The 15,651-nt window shown below is 54.8% G+C and overlaps 1 protein-coding gene across 3 annotated transcripts in view; it reads right to left on the bottom strand.

Moving 5' to 3' along the window:
* Positions 1–15,651, bottom strand: part of FAM131A (family with sequence similarity 131 member A) — a 42,980-nt gene that overhangs the window by 8,344 nt on the left and 18,985 nt on the right. For 2 of the 3 annotated variants that reach the window (XM_084639587.1, XM_084639588.1), the window contains 3 exons: positions 8,166–8,259; positions 7,652–7,834; positions 2,301–2,429 (listed from right to left, as the gene is read on the bottom strand). In XM_084639587.1, the coding sequence (XP_084495713.1) occupies positions 2,301–2,429; positions 7,652–7,834; positions 8,166–8,259 (406 nt within the window). Of the gene's footprint in view, positions 1–2,300; positions 2,430–7,651; positions 7,835–8,165; positions 8,260–14,347; positions 14,427–15,651 lie in introns of those variants that run through there. The other variant, XM_084639589.1, reaches the window with a different exon arrangement.

Below are 15,651 nucleotides of genomic sequence, written 5' to 3'. Positions count from 1 at the left end.
CCATGCTGTGCCTAACATTCGCCAGCATTCCCAGAGCCCGCTCCCCAGCCATGCCACCCTCTCACCCTCCCTGCTCCTGAAAATCCAACCAGGGACTTTGTAAAAAAATCCTTCTAAACGTTTGATTCTAACACATGAATTTGCAACGAGTTTGGACATTGGGGCTGCAGCAGTAATCAGTGGGTTGCTCCCTCTCCCACAAGCCGCCATCTGTTGAGGCTTAGAGCCCCAACCCCCCAGGAAGGATGCGCCCCAGCCAGGGTCCCTCCCAGGGAATGCAGCATGTCAGTACGCCCAGGGGCTGGGGGCATGTCAGAGCAGCAGTGGGGGAGGGTGCCACGGGACCAATGCCCGCGGTGCCGTTCCATGCCCACAAACCCAATCAGGGGCGGGCGCCCATCCGCCAGCTCTTCCACTTTGCCTCTAATTACAGAAGAGCAATTAGACCCTTCTCTGGATGGAGTGTGGGCAGATTATTGCTGACTGCCTTTGATATGCAAATTGCCCGAGATTAGTGGGCATCTAATGACTGTGAGAAAGCACCTTTGTTTGCACAGGACACGGATTACACGCCTGGAGAGGACACGTGCATTGGCCTCTCCTTCCTTCTTGTTTGCCACGGCGGCAGGGGCTGATGTAGGGGACATGCCCTGGGGTCCCTCTCAGGCTGGCCCCCCGCAGAGCCTCGGAAAGGGGGGAGCACTGGCAGGCCCTGCGCTGCCCACTGAGACCTGTGCAGGTGCTGGTCCCCACTGCTCACAAGAGGGGGGAGAGGTGAGGTGCGGTGCCTGAGAGACACAAGCAGTGGGGCAGAAGGCAAAGAGGAGTCAATGGCCAACTTGCAGCATGGCCCAAGGTTTGCAGGGGGACCAGGCTCGAATGAATGACCTGGAAAAGGGGGGAGCAGTGAGGCAGCTACATGGGCCGGGGAGACACACGTATCTAGCCAGCTGCAGAAGGCTGTGGAGAATGTCTTCGGGCCCTGGCGGAGCCAGGAGAGCGGGCAGCACCCTGGCAGGGCACGCCTAGCGCTGGTGCTTTGGAAGGGGAACCACTCGGCACCACCTGGCGCTCTCAGGGGAGGGACCTGGGCGTCGCCTGGCCGGTTCGATGAGCCCCTGCCCTGTGCACAGCAGCCGGCCGTAAGACAAGCCCGGTGTGTGGCTGGAAGGGGCTCCTTCGGCACCCAGCCCTGGGACTGGCCTCCATGGCCCATTGCCTGCATGCTTTTCTCCTTGCTCCCCATGTGCCGAATGCGCACCCAACCCAGCTCTCCCTGTTTTACTCAGCTCCCGCTCACAAACACTCTGCAAAGCCACAAGGGCGATTCGAGTGGGAATGACGCACGACATGCTCGGTCCACCACATCTCAGCGCCATCCCCTGTGCTCGCCTGCAAAGCACCAAGCGTGCCGATCGGAAGAGCCTCCAGCGGTACAGTGCGCCCTCCCTGGGAATGAGGCGTTAAGCTCTGGTCACTGCAGACCCAGCAGACCCTGAGGCGCCCCTGGCCTAGGAAATAGCAGCGTCAGTCTGTGGGTATGAAACGGGTGCTGGGGGCTAGGTGAAGGCCCAGGAGCTGAGTTGTAGAGATCTATCCCTGATTTTGCCACTGACTCAAGGCCTTGGGCTCCCTGCCTCAGTTTCCCCATCTCTGTAAAGGGGGTGTGACGCAGCAGGGAGGGGGGAGTGTTGACCTGGGAATGTGCCCTGGGGATGGGAGACCTGAGAGCCTGTAACCTGAGCCAGGAGGGTCTGCCCAGGAATGTGAACAGAGGCTGCAGGAGGGAGCCTGCTGGGGGGGGGTTTAGTTTCAGTTTGGGGCTGGGTGGAGGAACTCAGGGAACCCCAGGGCTGGGGTCTAAGCTCCCTGCTCCCCCAGAAGGACTTGACTGAGGGGTCCAGGTTGTACCCACAACCTCTATTTTCGACTGTGTTCCTGTTGTCCAATAAACCTTCTGTTTTACTGGCTGGCTGAGAGTCTCAGTGAATCCCAGGAAGAGGGGTGCAGGGCCTGGACTCCCCCACACTCCGTGACAGGGGGTATCTATATTTAGTTACCTACTGGCCAGGGGTCGGCCCCACGGTGTCTGGCACTAACCCACACAGATCTACTCGGTCCAGCTTGGCACCCAGGGGCCCCAGAGCCCCCCCACCCACGTCTCCCCTGGGGGCGCGTGGAGGTAGGCCCTGCTCTGGCACATGACACAGGTGGGGAGCCCCTGCCCCACTGCCTGACATGAGTGGAGCCTCCTGCTCCCCAGAGTCTGTAGGTGGGGGCAATGCCTCCTACTCACTCACCAGCTGGCTGGGTGCTGTTGGTGTTTGTCCCAAAGTCCTCGTCGTAGGATTCGTCGTTGGAGTCTTCCCCGTCCATGGAAGACCAGGCCTTCAGCTTGGCTTCGGCAATGGCAAACTGCTCGGCCACACCTGGGGAAGCAGGGAGGGAGACCAATGAGCTCTCAGGAGGGGCCCCATGGGGAGACGCTGGCCCCCCGCAGCTGCAGAGTAACACTGGGTGTCCCGTCCCAGGATGCGGGGCAGGGACCCCTCAGGGTGGGTACTGCTGCACCGGGAGAAGCAAGGCTGAGCACCACATGCCCTGGCCACCTAGCCACAGCCCAGGCTGGACTCCTGATCACTGGCTCCTCAATCTCAGAGCAGGTGTGTAGGAAGCCCCGTCACCAACACGGCCCAGAGCGGGGGGACCCCACACCACCGGCACGACCTGCACTGTCCACCGAAACCTGTGCAGGAACTGGTCCCACAGGCCGCAACTCCGGATCCTCGTGTGTCACTCGGCCCCCTGGGCCCAGCCCTGTGCTAAGAGATGGCTTCCGGCTTGCCCGGGGCAGAGCACCGGTGCTCCCCACTGCTGGGAGAAGCCTCCTACCAAGGCAGGCTAGGGAACCCACCACTGTGTGTCCCCCGATGGGAGAGCTGAAGGAAGACCACAGGTGGTCCGGGAGCAAGGCAGGGCACCCCTCTGTTCTCACTGGGGGCCTGACACTGCAGCCCACGTGGGGGCAGCTGGGCCCAGGAGAACCAATAGCACTTCACAGGGTGACCGGCCTGGTGGAATCAGTGGGGCAGAGAGGGCTCAGCACCATGCATGATTGTGGCCATCAGTCGTGGGGACTCAGGGGCTCAGCACCAGGCAGGACTGGACCTATTGGAGTCAGTGGGGGCTCACCACCGTGAAGGATCGGGCCCACTGGAGTCAATGGGGGCTGCGGTGGGGCTCAGCGCAGGATCGGGCCCATCAGTTTCAATGGGTGCTCAGCACCATGAAGGATCGGCCCCGCTCTTTCTAATTTTGCTTGTCAGCGAACAACAAACCCTGTTGTTAAGAGCCGCTTGTTTGGTTAATTCAGGGCTGCAGCTGCCTCTGTGCGTCACCTTCCCCCAGATGCCAGGGAGGGGGCAGCTCCCTGCTGGATGCTCCAGCTCTCCCGGGAACCAGGCTTAACTCTGCAGCTTCTGCCAGGCTCTAGGCTCTGCATCCACGCAGGTAATGCAGCTGAAGGGCTGGTCGGCTGAGCTGTCTCTGGTCTGCAAAGCCCTGTCCACTGCCAGGAGAAATACCTAGGCTCAGTGGTGGGGCTGGCGGGGGTGGGGAAGGCTGTGGGAGCAGGGTCTTGGGTGCTGAGACAGACCCAAGCTCAGTGGAAGGGGCATGAAAGGCAGGTCAAACCCAGGCTCAGGGGCTGGGGTGCCAGGTCAGACCCATAGACACAGGGCTCTGGGTGAATCACAGAATATCAGAGTTGGAAGGGACCCCAGAAGGTCATCTAGTCCAACCCCCTGCTCGAAGCAGGACCAATTCCCAGTTAAATCATCCCAGCCAGGGCTTTGTCAAGCCTGACCTTAAAAACCTCTAAGGAAGGAGATTCTACCACCTCCCTAGGTAACGCATTCCAGTGTTTCACCACCCTCTTAGTGAAAAAGTTTTTCCTAATATCCAATCTAAACCTCCCCCACTGCAACTTGAGACCATTACTCCTCGTTCTGTCATCTGCTACCATTGAGAACAGTCTAGAGCCATCCTCTTTGGAACCCCCTTTCAGGTAGTTGAAAGCAGCTATCAAATCCCCCCTCATTCTTCTCTTCTGCAGGCTAAACAATCCCAGCTCCCTCAGCCTCTCCTCATAACTCATGTGTTCCAGACCCCTAACCATTTTTGTTGCCCTTCGCTGGACTCTCTCCAATTTATCCACATCCTTCTTGTAGTGTGAGGCCCAAAACTGGACACAGTACTCCAGATGAGGCCTCACCAATGTCGAATAGAGGGGAACGATCACGTCCCTCGATCTGCTCGCTATGCCCCTACTTATACATCCCAAAATATATAAATGGAAGGTAATGCCTTCCAGTGCTTCACCACCCTCCTAGTGAAAAAGGTTTTCCTAATATCCAACCTAAACCTCCCCCACTGCAACTTGAGACCATTGCTCCTCGTTCTGTCAACAGCTACCACTGAGAACAGTCTAGATCCATCCTCTTTGGAACCCCCTTTCAGGTAGTTGAAAGCAGCTATCAAATCCCCCCTCATTCTTCTCTTCTGCAGGCTAAACAATCCCAGTTCCGTCAGCCTCTCCTCATAAGTCATGTGTTCCAGTCCCCTAATCATTTTTGTTGCCCTCCGCTGGACTCTTTCCAATTTTTCCACATCCTTCTTGTAGTGTGGGGCCCAAAACTGGACACAGTACTCCAGATGAGGCCTCACCAATGCCGAATAGAGGGGAACGATCACGTCCCTCGATCTGCTGGCAATGCCCCTACGTATACATCCCAAAATGCCATTGGTCTTCTTGGCAACAAGGGCACACTGTTGACTCATATCCAGCTTCTCGTCCACTGTAACCCCTAGGTCCTTTTCTGCAGAACTGCTGCCGAGCCATTGGGTCCCTAGACTGTAGCTCTGCACTTGTCCTTGTTGAACCTCATCAGATTTCTTTTGGCCCAATCCTCTAATTTGTCTAGGGCCCTCTGTATCCTATCCCTACCCTCCAGCGTGTCTACCTCTCCTCCCACAAACAGCAGCCAGTTCCTGATACTTCAGAGAAAGGCAAATGCCCAGCAGCTATGAACATACCTATGCAGCCCCCACACGGACCCCAAGGTGACTCCCTGCTCCCTCCAGCCGCCCTGTGCCCCTCCCCGGTCTTGTGTGACCTCCGGAGCCAGTGGGGCCCACTATAGGAATGTGCCTTCGACCCAGCCTTTGACTCAGCCTCCCGCCTTGGCCCTGCAACCAGGGCTCTGGGAAAGATTTGGGGCCCACATTGGCTACTTATGGCACTTCCTTCAGATCTTGTCTTTCTCCACAACTTAGGGTCCCCCTGCTCCCCAAGTCCAGCCCCACCTGCCTCCCACCTAGCCCTGCCTGCTGTTCTTTGCAATGCAGCCTGCACGGCAGCGAGGGGCTCGTTAAAATCTACCCTTCACCTGTCCCATGTGGGTTATTCACCCTGACCCTGGCCTCCAACCCAAGGGGGTGCCGCTCCTGCAGCCTCCTCCCAGTGGCCAGCAGCTGCCTCAGCCCCTGCTCCCCCTGCCCTGCGTGTCTCACCAGCCTATCTGCCTTCCCCACAGCCCCAGGGACTGCACTGAAGATCAGAGACCTCCTCACAGAGAGACCCCCACAGGAGGATGGGAGAGACGAGGGAAAGACCACATTGGGAGGGGGAAGGGTGGTGATGGTACCAGGCCGGCTGTGCCTCATTCCAGACGGCTGGTGCTTTGGGTGGGGACGAAGCTGGTGGTGATTTACAGCAGCAAAGGCAAGGGCTGGACAGCGGCTCCAGCCCTGTCTGGTCTGTGTCTCAGCACAAGGCAGCAGCATGCTCTGGCCGTGCAGACGGACTCTGTGCCTGGACTTTTAAAGAGACTAGATCATTTGATAGCCACCAGGAACATTTCTCTAGATAGGAGCATTGGACGGGTGAGCAGATGCCAGACTGCCAGGGCAGGGAAGGCGATGGTGGGGGTTGGGAAGGAATGCTTCCCTCCCCCATTCCCCCACCCCCGTCATCAGGGTCTGCAGTGGAATGGGGGTCCTGGCTTGTTACTGAGGCTGGATTTGGCTAGGAGCTCAGGTTATCTGAGGTCGGTATAATTCATGCACTGGCTCCCAACCTTCTCCATCTGGGCAGCCAGCCTCCCACGTAGCAGCAATATGGGAAGGGCAGGGTAACTGTGTCTCCCTTACACTGGTTTGTGACCCCCAGGTTGAGAGCCCAGGGATTAGCAGATTAAGCAAAGGCAGAGCTCCTGGATGGGGCCCTTAATAAACGCAAGGGATGCGCACCCCCATGCACTGCACTGCACTCCCATGTACTGCCAGCCAGGTGAGGGGGTTCCCCTCCCGGCGAAGCGATAGGGTACTGGCTTCTCCCGCTGCCAGGGGCAGGCGGTTAGATTGTGTGCTAGACAATGAGCTGATCAAATCTGGCAACATGCATGTCCTTGTGCCCCCGCTCCCTCTTTCTGCCAGTGAATTCTGCAGCCCGCGGGGCTGGCTGGCTGCCTGGGTGACAATCACATGACAGGGCTCCACTGAGCGGGCACTTGCCTGTCCCGGGGCCGTGGCCAGGGTGGTGCTGCGGGGCTGGGACGCTTGGCGGTCAGCTGAGACGGGTGGCACTAAACTCAGCCCCTGCCTACCTGGGGTGGGGCAGGTTAATGATTCTCTCTCTGGCTCCATTCCCTCCTTCCCACTCGCTCAGTGACTCAGCTCCCAGCCTGGATCTCCAAGGACAGAGCCTGCCGGGCCCTGCCAGCTCAGAAGAGCCCGCCCAGGGGAACAGAGAGCGATAACCTGGACACAGGCCCTTCCTCACCTCCCTCCCTGGCAGGCCGGATCCCCTGTGGGCTGCAGCAAAACAGAGCCACTTGCAAACAGTGCCGGGCAAAGAGCTCGTGAGCAAAGCCCACACGGGCGCTTGGGGTCAGCGCAGAGCCTTGGCTATTGTCTGTGCCGTCTGCAGACCGTGGCCGGGGGGGACACGCTCTCCATGTTGCCTGGCTGTGGCCTGGCTGCTGTGTCCATCCCTACAGCGCATTTGGAGGCCTCACTGAGGCGTCAGGGCGAACCCCCGCAGCGGGCAGAGGGGGTGCCCTACACGACAGCGCCGCCCTGCTGTCCCCTGTTCCCCGGCCCAGGTCTGAGCAGCAGGGATGGGACAATGGGGATCGCCACCAGCAAGGGAGTGGCACCGAACGGCCATGAGGGTGGATCTGGTGGGAAGGGCGTGCCCATCTCTACCACAGCAGGGGAGGGAGCCGTGCTCAGCCAGGGGCTAGGGGACGCTGTTCAGAGCTCAGCCACACCACCTCCAGGTTCTGCAGAGGACCGCACAGGGGTGCTTCACAACTAGGTGGTAACTCCCATAATTCCCCCAACATCGGGTGGGGGTTAACCCCCCTCTTTGCCCAAACTGAGAGTGGGGGCTTAGTCCTTGTTCTCCTTCCCCACATTTCTCTGTTGGGTCCCCCTGGGGAGCTCTGTGGGGCAGGGCCCCATTTCTGTGACGTGCCTGGCAATAACCCTCCCGCCATTCCTCTAAGCGGGGGGGAACACCCCGCCTCCATCGCCCTCTCAAGTGAGCCTCTTGGGGTCCATGTGCCCGGGCCCGTCACACCACTCCCACCTGCTGCAAATCTGGCCTCCTGCTCCCCTTCGCTCAGGTCCGAGTAGGAGTTGAAGGCGCTCTCCAGAGCCACCGGGGAGTCCGTGGGCTTGCACCAGCCTTTCCACTCGATGAGGTGCGCCACCCTGCCCTGCGCCATGGCTGTGGGCTTGGTGACATGGTCCTTCACCACCTGCGAGATACCTGAACACACCGGGCAGCATCAGGGACTGCAGCGGGCAGGGGACCAGGAGGGGGACCTATGGAAACTCAGCACCCACCCAATGGGACACCCCATGTCACCCCCAATGGGACACCCCCCACCCCCTAATGAGATATCCCTGGGGCACCCCCCCATGAGACACCCTCTGTCCCCATCAGCTCGTCCCACGGGTGACACAAACCCCAATGAGACATCCCCACCCCCACTCCAAATCCCATAAAACGCCCCTCTCCTAGAAGGATACACCCCAGTCCCACTCCACCCTCATGACACACCCCTCTGAGAGACGCACACGAGGCCCCCCGGCATTACCGTGCAGGGAGGACCGGGCGAGGGCAGCGATCTCCTGGATTGTGAGCGCTCGCCGGGACTTGGGTAACATTTCGACAGTGTCTTCAACATTTACCTTCAACACAGAAGAGAAGTAGGTAAGTCCCCGCCCCAGCACTCTGGGCACCTGCCATTTGCTATCCCTTGAGACAGAGACCCCATATGGAGAGAGAGGGAGAGAGCCATCAATCAACACTCCCTGACTCAATTAACCCCCTTCCCCACAGAGGAACCCCTGAGTCCAGCTGCCTCAGAGGCTCCACCCTGAGTCCAGGACGGGGACCCTCTCTCTGTCTTCTGCCCCACTGTACTTTATCAGTTACAGTGTAAAAGCACTAGAGGGAAACGCAGCAGGGGGCTTGAAAGACACACCCCATTCTCCCAAAATGTTTGATACAGCCTGAAATCTCACTTGAAACATTAATACAGATTGGCTTGAACATGGCATGGCCCACGTAGACAAGAGATTACTCAGAGCATCCTGATAGGTGCTCAGATATTTGCAGTGACAACAGAGGCCAGATAGACTGATGGCTCGAGACTCATTGATGTTCTGTAGGAACTAGGTGCCTAAATATCATTTTGCCTTTAAAAATCTACACCATATATTATAGGTGGAGCTGATAGTGATGTGTATAGTTAAGTTTACCTGACATTTATCATTATAGGTCCCTGTTTTCAGCTGATTATAACTTGCCAGACTTTAACTGTTTGGGTTGAAATTTTCCATGCGAGGTGTCTGCCTCAGGCTGAATATATTTATATATTTTAAATTTTCAGCTAAAATGATTCAGCTATTTCCAAGAGCAAGGTTAGGAAAAAATATGTTGTTTTGCATTTGCTAAAATTTCTTACAACTTGTTTTCTTTGGAAGCTCCAGCACCCCCATCCTTTGGAGCAGGGGGGTCACAACATTTGGCCGGGGCATAACACTGGTGTCAGAGATGTGCTTTTCCTGTTTCCAGGCAAATCCGCCCAAATTTGACCAAGTTATACATCTCTGAAAAAATCTGTGTGTACACACTCAGTCAAGACTCGTTAGAGTTTGGCAACTAAATTCTCTGAAGAGACTATCTGCACTGAGCACGCTCTATCCCCTCACAGCTCCTAAGTACAGCAGAACCTCAGAGATACAAACACCAGAGTTACGAACGGACCAGTCAACCACACACCACATTTGGAAAGGGAAATATGCGATCAGGCCGCAGCAGAGACACACAAAAAAAGCAATTCAGTACAGTACTGTATTAAACATAAACTACTAAAAAAATCCAAAGGGAAAGCAGTATTTTTCTTCTGCATAGTAAAGTTTCAAAGCTGTATTAAGTCAATGTTCAGCTGTAAACTTCTGAACAAACCACCATCACGTTTTGTTCACTTACAAACATTTCAGAGTTACGAACAACCATCATTCCCAAGGTGCTCGTAACTCTGAAGTTCTACTGTATGACCAGACCATGCACACACCATCCCCACAAAGCAACTGAGCATACCCCAGCCAGGGGCTGCACGGCAGGGCCTGAGCAGGACTTTCCCTGCCATTGCTTCTCTCTGTTGGGGACCAGAACTGAGAGAAGGGAGATTGTCTGTCCTATGCTTTCAGTGCTCCCCCAGCTGTCAGAGAGGAGATGGAGAAGGAGGAAGCAGCCACACTGGAATACAGCGGGATGAAAAACAGATGGGGATGAGGGAGGGGGTTGCAGGAACTGGAGGGCTAGATAGGAACAGAGGGGAAAGGGAGAGGCTGGGGGCATGGGTCAGAAGGGTCTATAAGCACTAGCGAACACTCCCCTACATACTCTGGAATGGAACCAGGAGTCCTGAGTCTCCTCTGCTGTCTGAAAATAGCTATAAAACCCATCAGCAAAGCGTGTCTCATCCTGCCTCTAGTAGACAGAGGATAACAGCCTACTGCTGTTACCAGTTACTCTGTGAGCATAAGTCATCACAGTCTGTGCTGTGGATCTAAAGGTCTGAACCCTGCTGATGTGTCCAGTTGGAGTCAGCATATTTCCACATAATGGAATTTCTTTCTTTTTTTTCTTCTTCTTCTTCTTTTTTAGGTTTGATGGTGGGGTTTAGTTTGTTTGCTTTTTACGTTGGGAAATTATGTTTAAAATGTTCAAAGAATAAGGTTGCAAAGGCAAGCACTCAGAAGCTAGGAAATGCCAGAATTTAGGTTACCTGTGCAACCTTAATTCGGCCCCCTCTTGTGCGTATGCATTATTCACTGATTCACAGAGCAGAAGGCCAGAAGAGACCATTGTAATCATCCAGTCTAGCATCCTGTGTAACACAGACCATAGGACTTCCCTGAATTAGTGTGCATCTTTGAGAAAAACATCCAGTTTTAAAATTCCCAGTGATGGAGTCCCCCATGTCCCAGGGTAAATTGTACCGATGGTCAATTACACTCACTATTACACATTTGTGCCTTAATTCCAGTCAGAAATTGCCTACGTTCAACTTCCAGCCATTGGATCTTGTTACAGATTCACAGATTCCAAGGCCAAAAGAGACCTTTGTGATCATCCAGTCCGACCCCCTGTATCACACAGGCCAGAGAACTGCCCCAAAATAATTCCTAGAAACAATCTTTTAGAAAAACATCCAATAGTGATTTAAAAATTGTCAGGGATGGAGAATCTGCCACGGCCCTTGGTCCGTTGTTCCAATGGTTAATTACTCTCACCGTTAAAAAATTACGGCTTATTTCCAGTCTGAATTTGTCTAGCTTCAACTTCCAGCCATTGGCTCATGTTGTACCTTTCTTTGCTAGCTTGAAGAGCCCATTATTAATTCTTTGTTCCCCATGTAGATACTTACAGACTGTAATCAAGTCACCCCTTCACCTTCTATTTGTTTAGACTGAGCTCTTGGGAGCTATCACTATAAGGCATGTTTTCTAATCCTTTAATCTTCCTCATAGCCCCTCTCTGATCCCTCTCCAATTTATCAACAACTTGAATTGTAGGCAACAGAACTGGAAACAGGATTCCAGCAGCGGTCACATCAGTGCCAACTACAATCACATTTTTAGACCGCTCTCTTAGTTTTTAATCCGTTTAATGTGTGCTGTTTTAATTTTGTATCATTCTAGCTTTTTAATCAAAATGTTGCGTGGTCCCAAGTCCTCTGCCTTCCAGAAGGCTAAGCATATTACATCCACACTATTACCTTTATCAACCAAACTCGTAATCCCATCAAAAAAAGACATCAAGTTAGTTTGATAGGCTCGACTGTCCATAAACCCATGTTTATTGGCATTCATTATATTATCGACCTCTAGTTCTTTATTAATTGAGTCCTGTATTAGCCACTCCATTATTTTGACACAGTCTTTCATTACATGATCACATACTCTTTTCTCCACTGGACCCCTCCCCCTCACTCAGTGGAGGGGATAGATCTGCTCAGGGATGAATCATGGTTGTATAGTGAATGAGGCTGTTGTCCAGGACGCTGGTTCGTTTGTCACAGTAATTGGAAGGTGGCTAGTGACAGAGAGAGGGAACTGAAGGATGAGAAAGGATGGCTCCTGGTTAAGGCAGCTGAATGTCACCTTGGAGAAGTGGATTCTATCCCTGCCTTTGCCTGTGTAATTCTGGGCAAATCACGTACTCCAGCCTTTTCACAAATCACTAATTGCGTGATCCTCTTTTTCTGACTTGAGACTCTGGGCTCTTCTGTCCAGAAATGCAGCATGCTCACAACTGCAACTGAAATTGATCACAGCTGTGCTCTGACGGTATCAAGTGTTATAAAACTGCTAAGTTCTCAGTCAGGCCCTCGCTATCTCAAGTCGGGCATCCAAAGATAGTGGACAGTTGGCCTTAAACTCTATCTCTCTGCTCCCCGTCTGTAAGATGGGGATCATAGTAACCCCAAGAGAGGGGGCGGTTAAGATAAATTCATCAATGTTTGTGAAGCATTCGGATACTATAATGAGAGCACCTTAGAAACACCCCTGAGGAAATGAATAGTTTTGTATTCAGTGCAGGGTTTGGACAGCATGTGGTAAATAAGGTCGGGGGTCAAACAGTGAATGAGGGGACAAAAAGAAATATTGAATGAGGCAGGGAAAAAATGTATGTGATCATGTCATTAAAGACTGTTTCATAAAACATAGACACAAGGGGGCTGAATTAAGTTTGCACGGGCAATTTGCAACCTTAATATTCTTTTACCATCATTGTCTGTAGTACATAGAGCGTGTGTGAATGATTTGCAAGAATGGGTAAAGAGTGTGTAGATTTTGCTTGTCAATGACACTCACCCCGGAGGTGTTGCAAACATCAGATGACTGTGAAATAGTACGAGAGGGGGTGTGCAGGAAATAACAGCACCAGAGAGTCCTTTTGGGGAAATACAATCGGGGTTTGAGGGGAAAGCGACCCTCAGTACAGAGTCAGCGCCTAGGGTGATGTCACATTCAGGCAGTTCTTCCTGGTGTCCTTCCTGAACATCATCCCTTTACACCGAAGATGGAAACCCTTTCGTTCAAGTCAGCTCAGACCAGACTAGACAAAGAACCTGCCTTGGCCACTGGGGAATAACCACTAGGCCTTGTCCACCTCTGACGTCTATAATTCAACAATGGCGCTAGTCTGTTTTTAGGCCCAAAGGCGTGTAGATACGTGTATATTTTATACACACGTTATCCCACTACACACACTAAATATACACATGCATTCTCACACCGTACACACTGTGTGTATCTATATATTACACACACATACTGACAGTATACACAGTCTCCTACGTTACCTGCATCTTTATCTATATATACACACACATTCTCCCACTATACATATATATAGACACACTCATACTGTATATACACCTACATACATTCTGCCACTACACACGTACAGTCTCTCTCTCTCTCTCACACACACACACACACACATGCACGCACACGCCTGCCTCTTCCCCCCCAGCAGGAAGCTGTGCGGGGTGCTGAAGAAGAGCATTGATAGCATTAGGCTGTTTAACTGAGTATAGCTGGCTGCTCCTGTAACTTTGCAGACTATTTCATCATTCGGGATAAATATTTTCTTGGGTTCCCGCTAAGCCCTGGAGTGGATTTGCCCGTGGCAGGATTGCAGGGGCTGGCCTGGGCCTGGAGCTACAGCCTGGAAAACTCCCAGAGCTTTAGGAAAGGGTTGCAGGGGAGCAGGGTTGTCATCATTTTATCAGCACCATTAAGAAAACAAGTAAATCGGCTGCGTGCGGGAGAGCAATCGCGAGTGATAGGAGGGAAAATAAAAGCAAGATAATGGTTCCGAATGCTTCAGTCATGAACGCCCCGCCGCCCTGGCAATTAGCCACCCGCTGGGACCGGGGAAGCGCGCTTCGCACACCCCTGCTGAAAGCGCCTGCCATTCTGCAGGAGAGGAGAGGAGAAGCCACCCCAGCAGCCGAGGTAGCGAACAGCTCTGACGCGGGACGGGGCTGGGCCTCCTGCTCTTCACCCTAAATACAGAAGCACGGGGGCTGCACATGGCCTGGAACCTGGCAGCAGCTGCTGGACTTGCTAAGCCCCACGGCGGACCCTGGGGAGACCAGCACAGGCGAGCTCCAGGGAGTTAAACCCCCTCCCCTGAGACCTGCACCTGCAGAGCTCTATGGATGTATCTGCACGGCCGTGCAAGCCTGGGTTTGCCATTGTTGGACCCGGGTCTCAAACTGAGGCCATACTGCATTACGCAGAGACTCGGCTCTGCGGCTTGAGCTGCAGCCACAGCTTGGCCCCAGGTCTCAGCAGGTCTCAAGGCTCCGACCCACCCCCCTAGCAGGATCCTAGGACCCGGGCCCTGAGTGCTTGCTGACCTAAGCCAGACGGGCTTGAGCTCCAGCCTGAGTCAGAGCCCGGGCTTACTGTGCAGCGTAGACAGACCCTGGGAGCCACATGCAGTTCGGGGCCTCTGCAAACACTCATGCAACAGGTGCCAAGCATGGAAGAGGGACTTCAGGCACATGCTCTGCTGTCCCGGCAGCCGGTCAGATCCCAGCAGGGGCGAGGAAGAGGAACTGCAGCAGCTGGGGATGCATTTCCCACAGCCAGGGACAGTAGGAGCCAATTCCGCTCCTATCACCGTGTATGGCCCCTGGGCACAGTCCCAGCACCACCCGGGAGAAGCGCAGCCTCCGCGTGGTCTTACCTGGCACTGCCAGCTGCCCCCTGCCTCCCTGGCAGCAGCCCTAGACCCAGCCCCAGTGGCTCACAGCCAGTGGCTTCCTAGGAAGTGACTCTGGACTTGTAGCTTGCAACAAGGTGTATTTCCATGGCAACCAGTCACCATGGACTGATTTCTCCCAGGATACAGGCCTGGCTTGGCACTGACGTCAGTGTAGCACGGCAGGAAAAGATACCAGGGAGCTGGGGCTGCAGCAGGGCGTGGGGAAGGGGGCAGAGCGGGGGATGGAGGGGGCAGGCCCCAGCCGAGCTCACAGGCTGCTGGCTGCACAGGACAGGCTCAGCGAAGCTCGTGGGAAAACCTTCACGTGCTCGGGCCAGGCTGGGTGTCAGGGCTGCAGGATCAGCGGGAGGGGAAAGCTCAGGGCTCACTTCACACTGACCACAGCCACGGAGGGCTCCTGGCGGCAGGGGCAGCAAGGAGAGGCCTTCCCGGCATCTGTGCGAGACAGATTCACCATCACGGCTCCAGCCTCAGAGGACGGGAATTTGAACATCAGCAATGAGGGAAGAGATGTGCCCCAGTCAGGCCAGCAGGGAGTATCGATACCCCGGGCAGGCCAGCAGGGACTCAGGGACCTGGCAGTATCGATACCCGAGCCAGGCCAGCAGGGAGTCAGGGACCAGGGAGTATCAATACCCCAGCCAGGCCAGCAGGGACCAGGGAGTATCGATACACCAGCTAGGCCAGCAGGGACACAGGGACCTGGGAGTATAGATACCACAACCAGGCCAGCAGGGACTTAGGGACCTGAGAGTATCGATTCCCTGCTGGCCTGGCAGGGGTATCGATACTCCCTGCTGGCCTGACTGGGGCACATCTCTTCCCTCATTGCTGATGTTCAAATTCCCGTCCTCTGAGGCTGGAGCCGTGATGGTGAATCTGTCTCGCACAGATGCCGTGAAGGCCTCTTCTTGCTGCCCCTGCCGCCAGGAGCCCTCCGTGGCTGTGGTCAGTGTGAAGTGAGCCCTGAGCTTTCCCCTCCCACTGATCCTGCAGCCCTGACACCCAGCCTGGCCCGAGCACGTGAAGGGACTCAGGGACCAGGGAGTATCAATACCCCAGCCAGGCCAGCAGGGAATTGATACTCTGAGGTCCCTAAGTCCCTGCTGGCCTGGTCGGGGTACTGATACTCCCAGGTCCCTGTGTCCCTGCTGGCCTAGCTGGGGTATCGATACTCCCCAGTCCCTGCTGGCCTGGCTGGGGTATCAATACTCCCAGGTCCCTGAGTCCCTGCTGGCCTGGCTGGGGTATTGATACTCCCTGGT

The sequence above is a fragment of the Lepidochelys olivacea genome (genome assembly GCF_965140295.1).
Source record: "Lepidochelys olivacea isolate rLepOli2 genome assembly, chromosome: 9".
NCBI classification, from domain to species: Eukaryota; Metazoa; Chordata; order Testudines; family Cheloniidae; genus Lepidochelys; species Lepidochelys olivacea.
This window is presented reverse-complemented; position numbering and strand designations above follow the sequence as displayed.